The sequence below is a fragment of the Centruroides vittatus genome, unplaced genomic scaffold, assembly GCF_030686945.1.
Source record: "Centruroides vittatus isolate TY-2023 unplaced genomic scaffold, ASM3068694v2 contig_904, whole genome shotgun sequence".
Classification (NCBI taxonomy): Eukaryota; Metazoa; Arthropoda; class Arachnida; order Scorpiones; family Buthidae; genus Centruroides; species Centruroides vittatus.
In genome coordinates, this window is record NW_027122594.1 from 885,259 (window position 1) to 906,300 (window position 21,042).

Here is a 21,042-nt window from a genome sequence, read left to right on the forward strand (position 1 = left end):
CAATGTTATCATTCTAATGAAATTTATGTGGGCACAGTTGACGAGAATGAACTGAAATTGGTTATTGAGTGGATTCAAGACAAACATACCAGGTGCTTGCAAAAAACGTTTAATATAAGTGACGAAACCATTCATTTGTATTTGCATTGCCTAGATAAAAAACAGAAGATGAGAAAATAGATTTCACATCAATATATGTAAAACCAACCAAACACAGCTGGAAATGGAATCAAAGGATTTCTTTTCTTCTAAAGATCAGAACTTTTTTTGGAGTGATATCTACAAACTTGTATCTTGATGGAAAAAAGTTGTAATTGTAATGAGCTTACTATACTGAATAAAATATCTTCATTTATTTTTTACGTGTGTTTAATTTTAACTTTGAAAACCACAAATTTTTTTGGTCACCTGATAGATTTGAAGTGAACCAACTCATCTAGCTGCTTCCCACATTAACAGAAGCAATAAATGCTATTAAAATGCTGTGGAATTTTTTGAAAGAAGAAAATTCAATGACTATTTTCATATGATTAACAGTACACAAAATGGTATCAATATTTTTAAATGCTCAGGGCATCATTTAAAACAGACTGTCAAGGAAGCCTAACAAGTAGAGACAAAGTGATTCGGGTTTCCACTTGACAGAACCTGTTTTTCCGGAGGGGGTCACAGTTAGCATGAGTCACCCTGAACAAATTGAGACAGGTGGACCCAAAGGAAAGCTACTGACCCAGCTCCTAATTGGATGGACAATGAATCTTGAAGTTGGATAAAAGGCAACTTGACCTATTGAAAGAAGAAAACGAAAGGTGAAAGAATATGTTGTTGGTAGAATCCAAAAGTATTGCTGTATATACTGTAAATAGTTGTAAAATAAGTGGACTTGATCTGAGTTAAACGAGTTGTAAGATGTTCTTTCTGACAGACAACAAATTTGGAAACGGACGGACCAATTTGAAATTTACTTAAGACCATTAGAGCATTTTTCAAAGAAGAGCAGGATAATAATTTATACGTTTTTACATGCCTGTTATGCCAATAATTAATGTGAATATTTGTACAAATTGGAATTCATACAGAAGAATTGTGTAATATGTTGCACATAAATCAAGTCTACTCTATAATCAGACTGAAGCTATTTATTATATATTAATAAATTTTTAATAGTATGAAACTTCAAAATTAAAATATATTCATTTTTTAATTTGATAACACGAATAAGACAGCTGGATTCGTAGAATTACAAATTTGCAAACAAAGAGAAACAAAATACAGGTATACCTCGTCTTACGTCGGTAATTGGTTCCAGGAGAGGCGACGTAAGTCGAAAAACGACGTAAGTCGAATTTACTTGTGTAGTTACAACGTAAGTCATAGTTTCGACTTACGTCGTAACTAAACGCCAATAATGAGCACTTAAAGACCGCTAAATAAGACGACAACACAGGAACACAGATGTTTTCATGTTTCGTTCTCTAGGATTTATGATGATTATATTAACACTAGCTGACCCGGCCACACGTTGCTGTGGCTCAAAATGTATCTATTATAAATGTATAACACTTCCCCCGTGGGGGAAATTTCAAAAAATCCCTTCTTAGTGTACATTCTCTTGACGTACCCTATTAAAACGCAATCAAAAACGCATCTAAAATAGTATAATAAAAGCCGAGTTCTTCACAGTAAGCCTTAATCCCGTCACTTTTCCCGCTGGGGAATATCGAAAAATCCCTTTTTAGTGTATATTCCGTTGACGTAACGTACTAAAACGCAATTAAAAACGCAAAAAAACCGCATGTAAAATAGTATAATAGAAGCCGAGTTCTTCACGGTAAGCCTTAATCCCGTCCATCTCCCCCCACTGGGGGGAATTTCGACATGTATATTATATAAAAACACGTGCGTATTCGAATGCAACGTTGTGTCAAAATTTCAAAGGAATCGGTAGGAACAAACGAACGTTATATTTTATTTATATAGATAGATAGAAAATGATCTGCTTCAGTCCATTCTCACAGAAAAGCATAATGCCTCGCAGGAAAGCAAACTTAGGTTGTCGGAAGTTAGCGCCATCTGTTGGACATAAAAGCCTTAATCCATATATAAATATATTTTTGAAAGGGGGAAATGGTGTAGGGGTATGAAAAATAGATAGTAGCCGATTCTCAGACCTACTGAGTATGCATATAAAATTTGGTAAAAATCGGTAAAGCCGTTTCGGAGGAGTATGGTAACAAAAATTGTGACACGACAATTTTATATATAAGATTTACTGTAAATATACATATTTTAATATGATTTTTTTATGTGCTTTTAATGTTTTTCTAGTGATATTACGACTTCAATGTTTGTGGCGGACGGATTTAAAGTCAAATAAACTGATTTAAACTTGATTTTTATTTTTCCATATACTTTTTTAACAAACGACGTATAATCGGGAACGATGTAACTCGAGAGCGACGTAACTCGAGGTATACCTGTAAATTGAATAAATAATACAAACTGAAAATATCTTTAGAGATCTTCCATCAAAAAGAAACACCCTTTGAAACTACTATTCAGAATTATGAATAAAATAAATTTCATTAAATAAGATAAATTTAATTTTGCAGATGCCACTTGACTAGTAAATAAGAGGCTGTCCATAAATGATGTCTGCACTGGAAGGGAGAAAGGGGATTATGACAAATCAGACAAAGGAGATTTGAACTTCAATGCACATCTGTTTTATTTCATTAACTTTTATAGAGTTTATGCATTTTGTTATTAATAAAGTGATAAAGGTTTGGAGGGGGATTGAGTTTTGTTGCACTCAAAAGAAATTACAGAAACTTGGACAAACTTGAAATGGGGGAGTGGGAGTAAAAATTTCAAGAAAAATGCAGACAATTTATGGACAAAATATATTTTAAAAATCAAAATTATCTTACAAATAAACTACACTTATATTTCTTAAATGGAAGTTTCGTTAAAAAATTAGACAACACCCAAGAAAATACAACAGAAGAGTGAACATAAATTTATTTATTTTAAATTACACACGTCTGAAGAATAAAGGTTACAACACTTGTGAGAGTCCGGACTTGACAAAAAAAAATTTGTGGGTGAAAATTTAATTTTTTAAAATTAAAACTTGCTATAATTTTTCCACAATTGTTAAAATTGTAAAGGATATGATTTTATCCCTTTATGAAGTCACTTCCCTTTCAAGATGATACATTGAATGTGTCACCAGGAACTTGGCGACAAGAATTTGCTATTGACATAGGCGTTGCAACATTGCCAAAGAAGGGCAAGGGAAAAACAGAGAAGACCCCCAGATAAAAGGCAAGGTCCAACAATGACACAGAGTTTGTTGTCATCTCTCCGATGATCAGATGACGACGACGTAGAACCGATTCCCATCACCTTTAACCTGTACTTAAGATCCTTATGTGCCGAAGTTGCTGGGAAATGCCGGGTGTGTCACGCTTACAGGGGTGCCCGACTATTTTTGACATGCTACATAATAGGAAGGACCCTCCCAACCCAAACAGACTCCCAGGCATATATAGTGTCCCCATAAGAAACAACAGATACGATAGAGACCTGGTATACATAGGGTTGACTAAGCACGCCATGGAGATCAGATTACAAGAACAGCTGGCTGATATATGTCATGCAAAAACCACCGTGGCTTTCTCTACATATGCAACAGATCCAGACTTCATAGCGGACTTTAACCGGGCCAAGCTCATCCTTGCTACGCTCCCATGGAACATCTCGGACAGTTGGAGGCTGTGCAAAGTTTTAAATCCAGTTTTACATCTACATACATAAATTATAAAGAGGAAATGGTTTTGTCAATGGCCTGGAAAGAGTTGATTGACAGCATGGTTTAGCTGTTTGTTGAGTTTTAGTAGGGCGACTCTTTGAGCAGGCATGACGGGCTATTTTTCAAATTTACATTTGAACTCATGTTCAAATTTTATTCCAAAACGAAGAACCATCGAGGAATTGTTTGAAAAAAAACCTGATGAAGAACTGGGAAAAGTTAGTTTGAAAACGTTCGTTTTTGTTTGTTTTCATTATCTACACACCCTAATTGGTTCAGAGTACAGTACATGATTAAAAATTAGATTATTAAGTAATTTAATAATTAAATAACTTAATTATAAATATTATCACTTGTCAAAAAATTATCTAATACAATCAAACCTCAGTCTTCAAAACATTCAGTTCACAAACAAAATTTTAAACTCATATTTGCCCCAGCTGCTGTACGATAACTCGGTTGCCAAACAAGCTACTCAGCAAGAGTTGACCATGACCTATACTTCCTATTTAAAGAAAATCGACGGCCTGACCAATCAGTGACAGAATTACCAATTCAGAAGTTAGTGGCACCGAGATTGCCTCACGTCATTAGACGTCATAATACAGAGCATCAATGTCATCACTATTTAAATTACATTTTGATACACATGCAGGAAAGATACTATTTCCATTTTTTGGTACGTGTTGTGAATGAATCTAAATCAAATTAATTAATAAGAACTACGTTAATTGATATTCACAAAATATAAATGGCATCCAAGAATTTGTCTTTAAATATGCTTCAAGTTAAATTAAATAACAAAAATTTATTAATATAATATTATGTACGATAATATTAATATTCAGTATTTATTAATACTAGGTAGCCAGTTAATTAAAACTAAAAATAATAATTAAAACTTTGGTTTTTACTCTGAAACTGAAACTAAAATTAAAATCAAAATTAATTAATTATTTTAAATTAAAACTGAAATCAAATAAATTGAAACATAATATTTCAGAAAGTGCAAATAAAGAACTTGTTGTCCATCTTGATTGATTTGGTTATATTTCGTCCAGGCAGTCAGAGTGGAGTCTCTATTTATAGCACTTCTTTGTAAAGTGTTAGTTTCGATTGTTGGTGATGAAACATTTTGCTTTTAATATATAAAGTATATGGAACAGATATAGATGATAATATATTATATTGCATTTGTAGGCATTTTTTTGCATGAAATACAGCTAAACGAGTGAAAAACAGACTGTTTTCGGGGTCGAAACTGATTAATCAATTTTATATTGTTTACGGGAAAATTTGTTTTAGTTTTAGAACAAATCAGTTTTCGAACAACTTTTAGGAGCAAATTAAGTTCAAAAAACCAAGGCATGACTGTAATTTAAATCATTCAATTAAACCAATTATAATTCATTTAAATATAAATAGAATTTAATTTAAAAAATATATTACAATTAATACAAATTATTAAAAGAACAGGCCAGGATAATAACTATGTATATAAAAAAATATTAAATATTTTGAAGAAGAACTAAATCTTCATTTTGAAGAAATGCTTTGCCTTCTGTCATTTCAAACCTTCAGGAAACAGTCTCTAAAGGTGGAGTCAATCTTTTAATTGAGGCTTCTCATCCACGTTAGTATGCAAAAACTTTTAAAAAAATAGTTTCTAAGTGGCAGCCAAATCGCATTAAATTATTTTTTAAAATATATTACAATTAATACAAAGTATTAAAACTGTAAAGACTCCTTGACAGAGTTTGTTCCTAAAGGTTTGAAAGGACAGAAGGCAAAGCTTTTCTTCAAAAATCGAGCTTTAGTGCTTCAAAATATTGTAATATTTTTTTTATGTACAGAATTTAATTAATTGCAGGCTCAGTTGTGTTTGTAAATACATATTGCATTTCAAGATAATTCAATGAAAAATTTTCTCATAAATTTCAGCTTGGAAATTCTTTGAAAACAATACTTACCCATCTATGGACAGAATGTGATGATAAAAGTAAACTAAACACAATGATTACAACTTTGAAAAAACTGGTAATCCAAGTAATATTAGTCATTCTTAGCCCTTGATTATAATCTCTAATTGATATTACAATAAATGATTAAATGAGAGTAATACTAAAATACTGATGTACAGAAATCATGATATTTCAAATACAAAATGCTATGTAAATAGTTAATCATTGAGATATTAGTATATTAACTAATTACATAATAAACCAAGTAATTCACAAATAAAAAAATATTTAATATAATAATTACAATAAAATTCATAAAGTAAATGTTGACGCGTTATTTTTACCTAGGCTTCCGTCTTCTTGTCATATGATGTCTCATATATGTCAACGAACGAATTAAAAAAATAGGCTGCAAAAATCATTTTAAAAATTAAATTATTCTTTAATTCTATTGTATTTTATTTATAAAATTTAAATAAAAATAAAATATAAAAAGACTGAAATTTTTTAAAATGTAAATATTAAAAAACTTAATTTTTGTTATTATTGTGCATAAAAATAACACATTGAAAACATAAATTTAAAACAATACAAATTAGTAATTTTTACATTTAAATATCTTTTAGAGTAGCTAATTGTTCATTTTTTCAAAATTGTATCATCATTAATCCTAAGAGGGACTGAAAATACTGTACTAACAATTCTTCCATTAAAAACTCCCTGTATTTTATAGCCGAGCATAATTTTTACCTTTAAAAATAATCTATAGATGGACATTGGAACATCCCGTTCAGTAGCTGAACAGGATATTTTTACCTTTACTGAAAATTATCCAAGAATAAAACACAAAATATCATGTTAAAAATCGAATTGTCTTCATTACTTTTTGAAGATAACTAAAAACATCAATTTTTATATATTAAATTGAATATTCAATAATATATCAAATAAAGTGATTACCAAACACACCATTTTATACATATATTAGTGATGGGACAATACCAAAATTTCTTCCAATTCTGATATGATTCCCAATTCCAATTCTTTTGAATAGTTTCTAAAGTTTATTTTTGTTTAGGAAAATTTATTTACGTTATGATCATGGTACATTTATTAATTAATAAACATCAAGCTTAAGAATGAAAAATGATCAGAAAATCCAGAACCGATCTTTGGAGAAACCCATAAATTCTCCATTTATATGTGAATATGCATACTTTTATTGTGTACTACGAAACAAATTTATAATCTTATTTCAGATAAAGTTAATATTGCAACATTATCCTCAAAGAAATTACAGCTAATTCCCTTTTATTCAAACAACTATCCATTAAATCACTTAGGGCCATCATCTTTGGAAACTGTTTTGTTGGCTGATATGATGACCGGGGAAAGGAGAAAAGTAAATACAGAGAAGCATTTCTTTTTTAATGCTTCTTGCAATCAGTATGCCTCATAAATGCTTTAATTCCATTGTATTTAACACTAAATGACTTTCGGTAAATGATGAACATGCTGAACAAAAATCATCATCACATAACCAATTTTTGAATGTCCAGACCGGGGATGTCCAACCTGCAGTCCACTACACCCTAAATGTTTTTAGGTACATTTTCATTTATTTTGGTAACATATGTTGTAAAAATTATTCTCATTTCACCAGATACACTTTGATGTCAAAATGATATAATTTGGTGCTAGAAAATTGTTTTATCTAGAAAACTGTTATGCATGTGAGGTAGTACATACTGTTGTGAACAATTCTTTTCGTGCATGAAAGCATCAAACCGCTGAAAGAAATATGTCAGTGATTCCCGTTTAACTAACATTCTTAGAATTACGACTAGTACCATAAAAGCAGATATTGACAATATTATAAAAGGAAGGCGATGTCAAAAATCACATTGAATTTATTTTTATTTTATGTGAGTATAATTTTTTTACTGTCAATAATACAGTATTTTTTGTAATTATATATATTTGCTATTAAAATTTGATATTCATATTTTGAACTTTTTAAAAGCATATATTTATATAAGGTACTTTCGTGGCCTGTTGAATATACGTAAATTTCTAATTTGGCCCATGAGGATAAAAGATTGGACAACCCTGGTAGACTGACTCATCTTAAAAAATCAATTTTTAAAACTCAAAACTTCAGTAAACTTAAAGCGAACAATAATTTTTACTTAGAATTGTGCAAATCACTGACACTTAAATATTTCTGTCAACTGCCAGCCTCAATTTGAAATTGCTGGTCAAGCTGATCCAATAGCGACCGGGTGTCAACCCTATTGCCCCTAAAATGGGAGAAAAATTAGTACTGATCAAGCACAATCTCTCTCATCACTTGAACTACACAAAAGAAAAGTCTGTCATGACAAGCATCACCTCACGTATGGGGTGTTGCATACGCTCTGCTTTGTCAACATGAAAGTTTCCAACAAACTAATACTTAATAAGTTAATATCATAATTTTAAAACTTTTTAATCTTTGACTGAAACAAATAATTAATTTTCTTGTTAAATGTGAGAATTGGAAATCGTGATGAGATTTTCTTGATTCCGATTAATCATCCTATCACTAATATAAATAAATAAATATATATAAAATAAACATGTAATGATAATTACTCCAAAGTTAAAATATATATCTCCTATAAAAATATAGTGGAATATATTTATTCCACTACACTTCAATTTAAATGACAATTTCATTAAAAAATTGTGTTTTCTACTTAGTTTATATTAAATTAATTTTAATAATACATATTTAGAAAAAAAAATGTAATTTAATTTAATTTAATTTAATTTAATAATAATAAGCATTTTTAAATATTAACCTGTAATAATATAAAATAGTAGTTACAAGTTCAATGAGAAATCTAATACAGTATTACTAAAAGAATTTATATAATGCAATCTAAATGTACAGTACAGTATTTCTATGGTTACTTAATATTCTGTACATTTCATTAAAATTACTGCAAATTCCTGTACAACATTATTAATTAATTAATTATTACATTAAAATTAAAATACAAAAATATTACCACCACTCAAAACTGGATATACTTGAATTAAAAACTCTAAAAACCTATAATCCAGCAATTTTTTTTAATACATGCTAACATTTTCGCCCACATTAAACAGGCTTCATCAGGCAAACTAATCCCTGGCTGCTGAAACAACGGGGAATTGCCATAAGACAAGAGAAAGGGGAGGGGGAGGATAATAAAATTTATAGTTCAAAGAAAGACTTCCAAGCTGTGGGGAAGGAGTCAACATTGCAAAAAATAATAGTTTGTTTTTTTTTTTTTTTTTTTTTTTTTTTTTTTAAGGAAAATCATCATTTCCCCTTACGGGGATCAGAATACCCCTCTGTTCCGCATTAGCACTGCAGAGGGCTTCCCGTCCTTTATTAGCATTAATCTTTATGCCATACAACAAATAAAACAAGTAAACAAAACAAAGGTATATACAATGTCTACATTGGTGCGTTTCCAGTTGAACAAACACCGAGAGGTGGCCTCACACCACCAGAGCCACATGGGAGGCCTATCCCAGTGACTTAGGTCCGTTTAAAAATGGCGTTAATAAGCCTTGAAAATTCCGGGTAAGTAGATTTAGTCCGAGTAACGTTGTAGAGGTCAAAGGTATGACTTGGCTTTTCATGATAAAAGACACATTCCAGCTCCTGCCGCAGAGCGGCGAATTTGTGGCAATTAAAGATAAGGTGTAGAACGGTTTGCTGATCTTCCCCGCAATCGCACTCGTCAGTAGGGCTCCTATTAATCCTATGAAGGTAGGAGTTACAGAAAGCGTGCCCAGAGAGCACTTGAGTAAGGGTGAAGCCTGTGGGCATCCACCATAGGTCTTCCAGCCTTTCCTTGATGTTCGGCAGGATGTTATGAGTATGCCTGCCTTTGGTGGACTCTGTCCACCTAAGCTGCCACCTATTCCTCATTCCCTCTGCTATTTGCCTTTTTATATAAGTGGCTGGTAACACTGTGTAGTCTGTGTTATTCTTGTTAATTGCTGCCTTAGCAAGCTCATCCGCCCTTTCGTTGCCTATCAGGCCAACGTGGGCTCTGACCCACCTGAATTTGATGGTTCCACGTCCTCCACAGCTTTTAATAATATTCTTGATTTCCATCGCAAGATGGTTGCTGTCTTTAAATTGCTTTAATGCATCTATAGCACTCCTGCTATCTGAACACATGGTTACATCCTCGTCACTCATCTTATCGCTATAATACTTGACTGCCATTTTAAGAGCCAACAGCTCGGCCTGAAATACACTGCATCTTCCGTCAAGCTTATATTGTCGGTTGGTCAGTTCTTTCCCATGTTTGAACACCACGAAGGCTGCCCCGACTCCTTCATCCGTCTTGGATCCATCTGTATACACTTCTATATTCTCGTGTCCGTTCTCTGTTGATTCCATTATAGTTATCCGATCTGGTGGGCTGGGAAGGTCGGTGAGAGCCGGCCTGAAACCATAGGTGCCGGCATCAAACCTGAGATCCCCAACACTGATGGCATCCCCTTTCCTGACCCGATAGCGTTGGGCCTTTTCATGTAGCACAAGGTCAATTGGTAAGATTCCACATATCACCAGGAGAGCCTCTGTAGAGACAGTCCGGAAGGCTTTGGCCATACGTAAAGCAGCATGCCTCTGGGCGGCCAATAAGGTCCGTTTGTTCCTTACCTTGTCTGCTGCTATATGCCATGCATTCGCAGCGTAAGTGATCTTGGGAATAAAGACAGCATTGTAAAGTTCTTTGATGGCTGCTGAGTCTAACCCCCAGTCAGCTTTGGCCACCCTGGCAAGGTGATTGAAGAGTAAGTCGCTTCTGGTCTTGACCATAGTGATGTGATCTGCCCAATTCAGGTTCTTGTCCAGAACCACCCCTAAGTATTTCATGGATTGAACTATTTTGATCGAGTCGTTATTCATTTTTATAGTCGGGACTCTCTTATAAAGGTCCGTTTCTCCCGGCCTATGAAACACTATGCCTTGCGTCTTCTTTGAGTTGAATTCAAGCTTGTAATTATGCCCGACTTCCGTAACTTTTTCAAGCAGGGTTGTTCCAACTATCTCTATCTCCCTTCTGGAATTGGCACCAAATAGAAGCACCGTATCGTCAGCATAGGCGTATTCTGTCACTCCTTTGTCAACCCTCAAGAACCCGTCATACAAGACGTTCCAGAAGAAGGGGCCTGAGTTCGACCCCTGTGGGCATCCTCTATTGACCTTCCGAGTAATCTGGACATTGCCGTGTTGTTATGGTTGGCCTTATATATTTCCACCTGCTCAAGATGTTTGAGAAAGGGTTGCCTGGAAGAGCTATGTAAGAGGCATGCACTGCCAAAGTCCACATTGATGTCAGGGTCGGAGGCGAAGATAGCCATACAGTGTTGGCCAATTCTTTCGTGATGGAAGTCTGATGTTCCTTGAGGCGGGTGTTTAACACTTACCGTGCTAGCAACGTAATATTATGTTTTCCGCATTCCTTCTCAAAAAAACGAAAAACATAATATTACGTTTCTCAATATATCCTGTAATTTCTAGCTTCAAAATGTAACAATACGTTTTGAAGCTAGTTTTCAGCAATAAAAATAAGATTTCTTTGTGTATTTTGGTGTGTTTGTTAATAAATAGTGGGCAATATTTATTCAGAAATTTGAAACATAAGCAATTTTGTCTAATCACCATTCGGAGTTTCGTCGTTATATTTTGCAAGTAAATATCAAAATATCGAGTTGTTTTATATGTATGTGTGTGTGTGTATATATATATATATATATATATATATATAAGTTAAGTTTAGATATGGCGAAATAACATACTAACTAATAATTGTTCAAAATTCATTAATAAAAAAAAAAATCAAAAAATATAGTGCCAATTATACTGATTTATCTGATGAAAATGTCGCAATTATCATTTAGGCCTAACTGAGATTGAAAAAACATAAATAAGCCGTGTAACTTCATTATTATTTTAAACCTGTATAGTTTATATGATATTACATAATTTATATACTTTTTAGATATTATCAATACAAAATTCGAATTCCTATATTTCTGATAGCGCTAATGCCATCTTGTGTACATTTGCCAAATCGACTCAATTACGAAAAAAGCTAGTTAGAAAAAGTATACTAATAATATTGATACAGTACATCATTATTATGAATAAATTCATAGATGTACTATATATTTCATACATAAAAATATGAATTTTAAAGCTATATTGCAGTTTTTAATTTTTTTCATTGTATGTTTATCTCTAAAACAAGTCCAAATAACATTAAAGCATAATACATAAAAATAAAGCCCACACACATCAAAATTGAGTATTGTACAGACACATGTTTCGAATATCAGAAACTATTTTTACTTTTTATTTAGCTTTAGTCAATCGTTTTTTATTTTCAGTAGAAAATACTGTAAAATTGGTTAAATCAGTAAGCACACAGGTAAAAAACTAGGTCAACTGGACCAGCACGGTAAGTGTTAAAGAATGGATTGTAGCCTCTGGGTTAAAAAAACAACCGGGATCTTGTTTGAGAAACCCTAGTGCTTACTAAGTTTCTACACCAAATGATCCCTGAAATTAGGCTGTTATTACGCTATAATTAATAATTAGAAATTAAGTAATTTGGTACTAGAGGTAGACATTAGGCACTATCTCATCTCTTATCTAAATTAATTATTATAATAATTTATTAAATAATTTAAAACAGTCTGAAAGTTTAAATATGTCTGGAAGCAAAAAATTACTTGGAGGTCTGGGTGGGATAACTGGCAGCACACCACATGGTAATTGGAGGTTGCAGGTTCAAATCTGCTCTGTTCCAGGCTAGTTTTTTCTTTCAGACTGTTCTAAATTATTTAATGAATTATTAAATTATTATAATTATTCATTCAGATAAGAGATGGCACCGAACTTCTACCTCTAGTATCAAATTACTTAATTTCTAATTGTTAATTATAGCGTAATAATAGCCCAATTAATTAAGAGGATTGTTTGGTGTAGTATCATTACACCAGGCTTCACGATAAATACATAAATATTATTTATTCACCAAGTTTAGTTTGAATCAAATGTCTGACCCTCTCCTTGTCTGATCGACTCATGTCTACTTTTCACTGCACAGACTGAAAAAATAATCATTCTTTGCTTTATAGTAAAGGAATAATTAAACATAACAAAATTGTATTTTTCTGCAAAAGTATGAAGTTAAAATACAATCAATCCTTTTTTATGGCAGTTTCTTACTGCAATAATTCTTGCCATACAAATTAGTTCTTCTGTAAATGTAAAGTTGTCTAGCAGCATTGAACAATTGCTCACTCACAATGGTAGTCAAACGAACAGATAAATATTTTGTAGCTACTTTTTCAAATAGTAATATGGACTTGAAGTCCAATGATGGAAGATGGCATTCCCTCTAAGCAAAACTTCTTTTAAATAGAATTTCAAATATTCATCAAAGGGAAAATAATGTTCTGAATCGGTTGATTCAAACGATGATGGCATATTATTGTATTTTGTGTTTAAGATTCTGAAGTTGAAGGTGCAATCGTAACATTTGTTCTGTTTAAGATATCAGTATTGTTTTCACTTTTCAAAAAAGTGTGCCAAATATTATCATAATGCACACTGTTTTGTTCAATGAAGAACAAATAAAATATTCTACTTACATAAACAATCATACATTAACTACCTCATGTATTCCTGATAGCATATTATTACCAATATTAAAATGCTTACTTCAAGAACTCAAGTCTTTTAAAAAAACATTTTTGTCCTGGACCAAGACAAAAATGTTTTTTGAAAGATTTGGCTTCTTGAAATGAGCACTTTAGTATTGGCAATCATATATCACTTAGTCATAGTTTTTTTTTATTTTATTAATACAAAATTAAAATGCATCAAAGAGCAATAAAGAATATGTAGCCTCCTCAACTGTCACCACCATTGTGCATGCACAAGCAATAGCAATTAGCCAATTATGCATTAAATGTACCTTCAGTTTTGCCAAAAAATTATTGTAAATAAAAATTATTGTTATATGGTAATCATTTATAAAATTATTTTTTTAATTTACACAAAACATTTAATTACAAATAATAAAAGTAACAATTATCAATTAGTAAACAATAAAAAATACTTACTGATACTAAATGCCGTGTACGTAGATACCTATAGATCTGTGTCGGTTCTGTAAAAAAAAAAAAAAAGTTTGTTTTACAAGTATTGCCACTTTCTTAGTAGCTTTAAAGCATTCCTCAAACAATAATCCCCATAAAATCTGACAAACACAAAATTCCATACCCAAACTGCGATTTTAACTTGCAATCTGACAAACTAGAAACAATGCCTTAACACATTCTTCTGCCAGTCAGTAGATAAATGTGTTAAGGCAAAAAATTAATTTATAAAATGATTTATAAAATACAAAATTTTATTCTATAACAAAATATAACTTTATAATAATCAGAACTGGATTCATTTATAATAAATTTTCTTTTAAGTCTCTTTAAGAAAAAAATAAACTCACAGGATAAACAAATTACATATACAGTAGACCCCCCATAACACGGGTTCATATAACACGAATTCGTATAACACGGCGAAAAAATTGCGATCGGGTCCGTATAACACACTAAAAGAGACTCGTATAACATGGTAAAATGTCATCGCCGACTCGTGTCGCGACAGGATCGGTCGAATCTGGACCAATAGCAGACATTGTACAAACCATTGAGATTAAACGAGTACTGGACCTACTAAAAAAACATTTATTATTCAATGGCCATAAAAATTATATTTTTATTAATGACGTCTCCAAAATTAAGTTATTTTTTGCGAAAAATTCGCTGATTGGGAAACACGCGTCCGCTGTTCGATGAGCCTCTCCGCGACAAAAACAAGCTTAAGCAACGGCGTCATCAAACGGTGCGCACTTGGCAAGTAATTCTATAACTTTTTGTTTATAGCATAGTTTATATGAATTATTCCCAAAAAATTATACGTGATTTGAAAATGTCAAGTCAGATTAGTCTAGAATCAATTAATTTTATGGAAGAAAACCTTTCAAACAGCCGTATCCCCTAAACTGCACATGTGCCGGGCTGTGATTGGCTCATGTATTTAAGTGACTCGTACAACACGGATTCATATAACACGGAACGTATCTACCGGGTTATGGGGGGGTCTACTGTACAATATTACATATAATTGACATATAATGTACAGTTCATTACAAAATAATTCAATTCTATGAAAAAAGTTTTAATATAGATACACAAGAAAAGTATACAAATTTAAGAAAAATTACATCAAAGAAAAAATTTTAAAAAATGTTCAACATACTATCATTGGAAAGCTATTCAGAGATTTTAGATTGATCAGAGATGTTAAAATATTTTTTTAATACAGTAGAGAGTTGTTAATCGGAACCCCGGTAATCGGAACGATTTTCAGTCGGACTGTGTCATGCTGAATCGAACGTTTTTGATACTAGATTTACTTCTAAAGTATAATTTTAATGTTTTTATATTCTTCAATATATTTATTTTGTTTGTACAAAATGCAGAAATAATTTTTTACAATACGATAGCCTCGATTATTATTATAAAAATTTTCGTTAGGCTTAAAATCGACGAAAATTCAACACGAAGCGACACGCAACGGAGAAAAATTCAACACGAAACGACACGCAACAGAGAAAAATTTGAACATCAGACAGGTTAATATATTTTTTCATACATAATCGGTAATCGGAACAAATCACTAATCTGAACAATCCCAGTCCTCAATTGATTCCGATTTTCGACTCTCTATTGTAATCACTTAAATTTATTGTTACTAACTCTTTGGTCACATTATATTTGAAGATCCTATTTTCAAAATGCTGCTTATCACTTTGCAATTTTTTGGCTAATCAAAAACTGTTTTATTGTATTATAACTCTATCGAATGCAGAAATATTTCATATTCCAATTCTTGAGACCGACAAGAGTTTATTTTCATAATCACATTCATTATCTCACGCAACATTACAAAATAATTAAAGAAATTAGTTTGGACAAAGGATAATTCAAAACTAAAAATGAAACAAAAGGACATTTTGAAAAAAAAAATTATGGAAGACATGTTAGAACAAGGGATAAGGGTGTTTTGCACTTTTCACTGTAAGACGGCCGTGAGTTGTTTTCATTGCAAGCTCACATTTGAAAGAGAATTTTTCACACTTTATATGACGTTTTGAAAAAATTGAAAGCAGAAATAAAAGAAGAAATTGATGAATTCTCAAGAACTAACACCTCAATTCTGAAAATTTTGGACAAAACATTTTGAAAATAAGATTGTCATTTAATATCCATAGTATCCTCTAAAACCTTTTTTTTAATATTAATTTTATTTTGGAGAACAAAAAATAATTTATAAAGTAGTACAAGGTTCTAACAGTACAGAGGGTGCAGAGGAGATGAATGAAATGTGCAGAATCCTGGCACATTTACAATGCTATATTGAAGGAGCAGGCAATTAATTTCAGGGACAATAACATAATACTGACAGCATGGAAAGTGTTGCTACATAGCAGTACAATTACATTTTAAATATTATTATTTGTAGATATGTATTTTTGATTTTAAAATTTAAGAAAATTTTCAGCAAATAATGCTAAACTTCAATGCTTATGTTATCTTCACTATTAATGAATTATATTCCACTGAAAATCTAATACTGAAGTTCAAGTTCAGAGATTTTCTTCTTTAAATGTTTGGTACAATCATTAAAAAAGTTATTAAAAAATTTAATATTGGGAATTACATTTCTAAAAAAGTTTGTAGAAATCGAATAAATTTAGTTTTAATTTAAAAATATTATATATACAGATAACTTATTATTATTATTATTCAAAAAGAAAAGAAAAATACAGTAGATTGTCTTATATGCAGCCTTCCCATATCTGAACTAATCAAAGGCAACCAAAAAATTTCCAAAAATACCACGTTACTTCAAATATAAGCCACAGTAGGATTTTAAAATTGGAAAAATTTTCCAATTTTTTTCTTCTTTGAATTTAAGCCCCACCCTAACTTTACGTCTTAAAAATTGGAATAAAAAGTGCAGCTTAAATTCAAAGTAATAAGGTATTGCAAACTACTCCAAATCTTAGCTTTCCACATCTAGCATTTTTGTCAGTTAATTGACCTTCTTTCCTAAAGAAAGTCAATTAACTGACCAAAAATGCTAGATAGAACTTCCTATTCTCCATGAAGCTATAGAACTTCCTATTTTTCATCTCCAGATGTTGTAAATACTCCCAACATCATTGCATTTGGATGTATGTAAAGGTAACAAAATAGTATATTTTGATGTAAACTCTCTCAGGTCGAGGTCATTCGATATATTGAGTATCTAGAAGTTAAGTCTAAGAACCTCTCCATTTGATCTGTATAGTCATCCATTTGTTTATTCTTATTTTAAATTATTATTATGTATGGATTTAATCAGTCATTTAAATAAATAGTTTTATTATACTCTAACTTGACTAAGTGCCTAACTCCATCATCAGTCCCACGAAAATCGCCATCTCCACATATATAGTTGATATCACATGTAAGGTAGAAGTAAAACCCTCCAAAGTTCCAGTCACACTTAAAGCATTTTAAACCACTCAGAAATTAAGAAACTAATGAAATTTCATCGTGAGTTACAACACAAATTTAGTTTATCCTAACTGGTGTCAGGACCCTGACATACGACAAAAAAAGTTTTCACAGATCTTCCCTGTCTCCTCTAAAATTAGGGGTGTTACAGTGTTCCTGTGAGGAACAACAAATTTCAAAGAGATATGGTATACATTGGGTCCACTAAGTGCTCCATACCAAGCTTCCATACAATGCAGCAGGAACATTGTTATGACATTTTGAATAAAAAACTTACCACCACCCTGTCCATTTACACCACTGAGACATTTGTGCAAGCCAATCTCCAGAATGCCAAGTTAATTAAGCAAGCATTTCAAACCAATCACATCAGGGCCTTAGAGGTCTTGGAAATATACAAGGATGACCTGACTGGCAATTGTATAAACTTTAAAGATGAAGAAAGCGTCTCAAGCATGGCAATGCTTTTATGTAAAAATGGGAATTGCAGACATAAATTAATATTATGTCACATTCCAATTTTGGAATATCATTGATGACCCGAGGCAGACTTTGGTTAAGGTCAAAAATTTTTGTTACTGGAAATTAAGGGTTCAGTTAAAGTATTTAACAAAACTAACATTTTCGACTGCTTTTAACAGTCATCATCACATTAAAATATATTCTATTAAAACATTCTTCTCAAACTGCAGTTAAATATTAATCAAACATCAACAAAAAAAACCTTTAAAATGCAGCTTTTTATTAACTAAACGAACATTTTCGGCCATTTGAATAACCTTCCTCGGGAATAAAAATTGAAATCATGTTGATGTTTGATTATTCTATTAAAGAATACAAATTAGAACAAAGATTTTTAATCCATTAAAAAAAATTTGTTCTAATTTGAAGCTGGTGTAGGTCCCTAACTAAGATATCTTAAAAAGCTCAAGATTTATCAAGATACATAAAAAAAAAAAAGACAGCAATTATCTATAAAGAAAAGGACAGTATTTCGTCTGCATGGAAAGCAATATTTAAGATTCCTAACCAGCAGTGGACATAACACTCTAATACAAGTATCCCTTGCTTAACGCAGGATTTGATTAACATGCAAAATTAATTGCGGCAATTCCTTTATATATGCACCAGAAGTTTTCATTAATATGGCTTTACCACTTAACATAGATACCATATTTGATTAACACGATTCTGATGTACACACATTAGCATCGAGGGATTAATTAACCACATTAATCAAGGTATACAGTAGTCATGCATATATGTTGTTGGTTGCATTTTGTAATTATTTTTTAAATTAAAACATTCTGTTCCAGTTTTCATCTGAGTATTCTAATTCTACATTCTTTTAATAAAATCTGACAATGTCTGTTATATATGAATGAAAATGTTTGTTTAAGTAAAAGATTGTTGATTTTGCTGGTTTTTTTTATGTGTTGCATAGCTGCTTATAATTCTAACTAGTATCTTTGTGTCTTACTAAAGGCAGAAGAAATTAAATCCTTTTCTTGGAGTTAATGCCATTTGCCCTATTTCTCATTAGTCTCCTCTTTTCAAAGTTCAAAGACATAGTTCATGGTAATTAGGCAGTTTGAATAGACAGAATGTTATTAAGGTTACTGGCAATGCTGTCAGCACCTGCACCCTCAACAGTCACTCAGCCTTAGAAAAAGTTGTGTGGGTGACTGCACCCTCCTCACACTATCACACTCCCATCATCAGTCTCCTTACACCTTACATTAATTAATAATTGTCTGTATCATTTTAAAAATCAAATCATAACAAAATAAATAAAACTAGGTGAAATTTTATTTAGTTCTTTACTTACTATTTACATTCTACAGTGATTAACTCACGAAAACACTATTAGTATACCTCCATTGATTTGAAGAGATCTTAATTGTGTTCAGATTCTGGTAAATTTTGCCAGAATAGTCATGATAATTGGAAGGCATCCTGTCAACATGCTAAGTCGTAAGATTACGTTTTTTTTTCCTTCAAAATGCACCTTCCTGTAGTGTACTGTTTGGGAGGCTTGTTGATGATAAAAAAAAAAGCTTTTTTATTTTAGAAAAATTGCAAGACTAATTTTTCTGGTTGGTCAATTGTATCTTGTACTCCATCTCTCTTCTGCCACTTTTGTGAATCTAACTTATCTAACTTCACACAGGGAGCCGCATGGCTTATTACTTTCAGTTGCTATATTTTCAAAATTTATTTTCGATCCATCCGTACTGATCGCACACTTTCATTTCCCTTACCTTAGCCTCAATAATTATATTAACTTCCGAATATATTTCATCATTTGAAAAACCACATTTTGGCATGTTTGAATTTAGGAACTAAAATGACTAGACTGAATAAAAAAAAATAACAATAATAATAAAAGCAACAAAGACAAACTTACTGAGCACCTATTCAAATGCTTACAATGTAGGAAAGCATCTTTTGGTCATATTTACAAAATTGTGAGCCTTAATTGGTTTCAAATGGCAGAATGCATTAACTCACAAAAAAAAAAAAAACACACAAATGAGCAGAATTAATGCTTTCTGCATTAGTAACAAACATACGTTGAAGTTAATGTTTTCCGTCTTCAAAAAAAAATCTCAGTATTTAACAACTCTATCAAAAATCAGCCATACAAGATCATGTAGAAGTGCAATTTGATGTCAAAAATAGTAAAAACAGAATTTTTGATCATTTGAAGTTAATGCATTCTGTCTTTTCACAGTAGAGCAATGCATGCCAGATGTGGGGATAAATTAAATATGGCTGATATTGAAAGGAGTGATAAGGTGAGAAATACACGAGTGCAGTGGGTTTATGATAAACAACAAACAAGAGCTTGTTGAAACCTCTGTGGATATTTAGATCAAGAAAATTTATAATGCCATCTTCTTCAGATCTCTGATGAAATTAATGTAGGATTTTATTGTATAGAGTTGCTGCATTAAGGCATCAAATACCATTTTTGAACTGGATTATAAAATGAGTATATCATCAGCATGATGAAGGAAGGTAAACAAAGGAGAATAGAATACAGTAAATTCAACATGCCTCATGACAATTTCTTCTAGAATAGCAGAAATAGACAATCCCCAGAAAGCCAAGTTTTTTTTTAATATATACATGGCCATTGCTTTTGAAATAAGTTGGAACCACAAATCAAATTTAAAAGCATCATGATTAAATGCAATTGTCTTGCAATAAGTTAGATTGTCCATTTCAGAAGGGAAGACTGCTTTAGAAGGTGGGATGGTAGAGTAGAAAGAGATCACATCAGCTTTATGAATTTGAAAACTCTTCAGTAGTATACTCTAACAGCTGTTGCTTTGTTTTTAGGGCTGATTTCACAATGTATGGAAACTCTGATGAGGAAGGACTTCAGATACATCACAAGGAACTTTTCTGCAAAGTAAGCTGAATGTACACATTTAGTTACCAGCATATGAAGAGGACTATCTGATTCGTGCACCTTAATTTCAAAAACAAGTATGGCAGCTGACATTTTTTGGAGGTTTCAGGCGATCACTTATCCATGCTGGAAGATGCAATCTCTAAAAAATCATA

The 21,042-nt window shown here is 31.8% G+C and overlaps 1 protein-coding gene across 3 annotated transcripts in view; it reads right to left on the reverse strand.

Annotated features, from left to right (window-relative positions):
* The window catches only part of Su(z)12 (Polycomb protein Su(z)12), a 71,939-nt gene that overhangs the window by 41,480 nt on the left and 9,417 nt on the right, over positions 1-21,042 (reverse strand). For 2 of the 3 annotated variants that reach the window (XM_067281047.1, XM_067281046.1), the window contains exons 2-3: positions 13,963-14,009; positions 6,120-6,184 (exon numbers count right to left, since the gene is read on the reverse strand). In XM_067281047.1, the coding sequence (XP_067137148.1) occupies positions 6,120-6,184; positions 13,963-14,009 (112 nt within the window). The remainder of the gene's footprint in view (positions 1-6,119; positions 6,185-13,962; positions 14,010-21,042) is intronic. The other variant, XM_067281048.1, reaches the window with a different exon arrangement.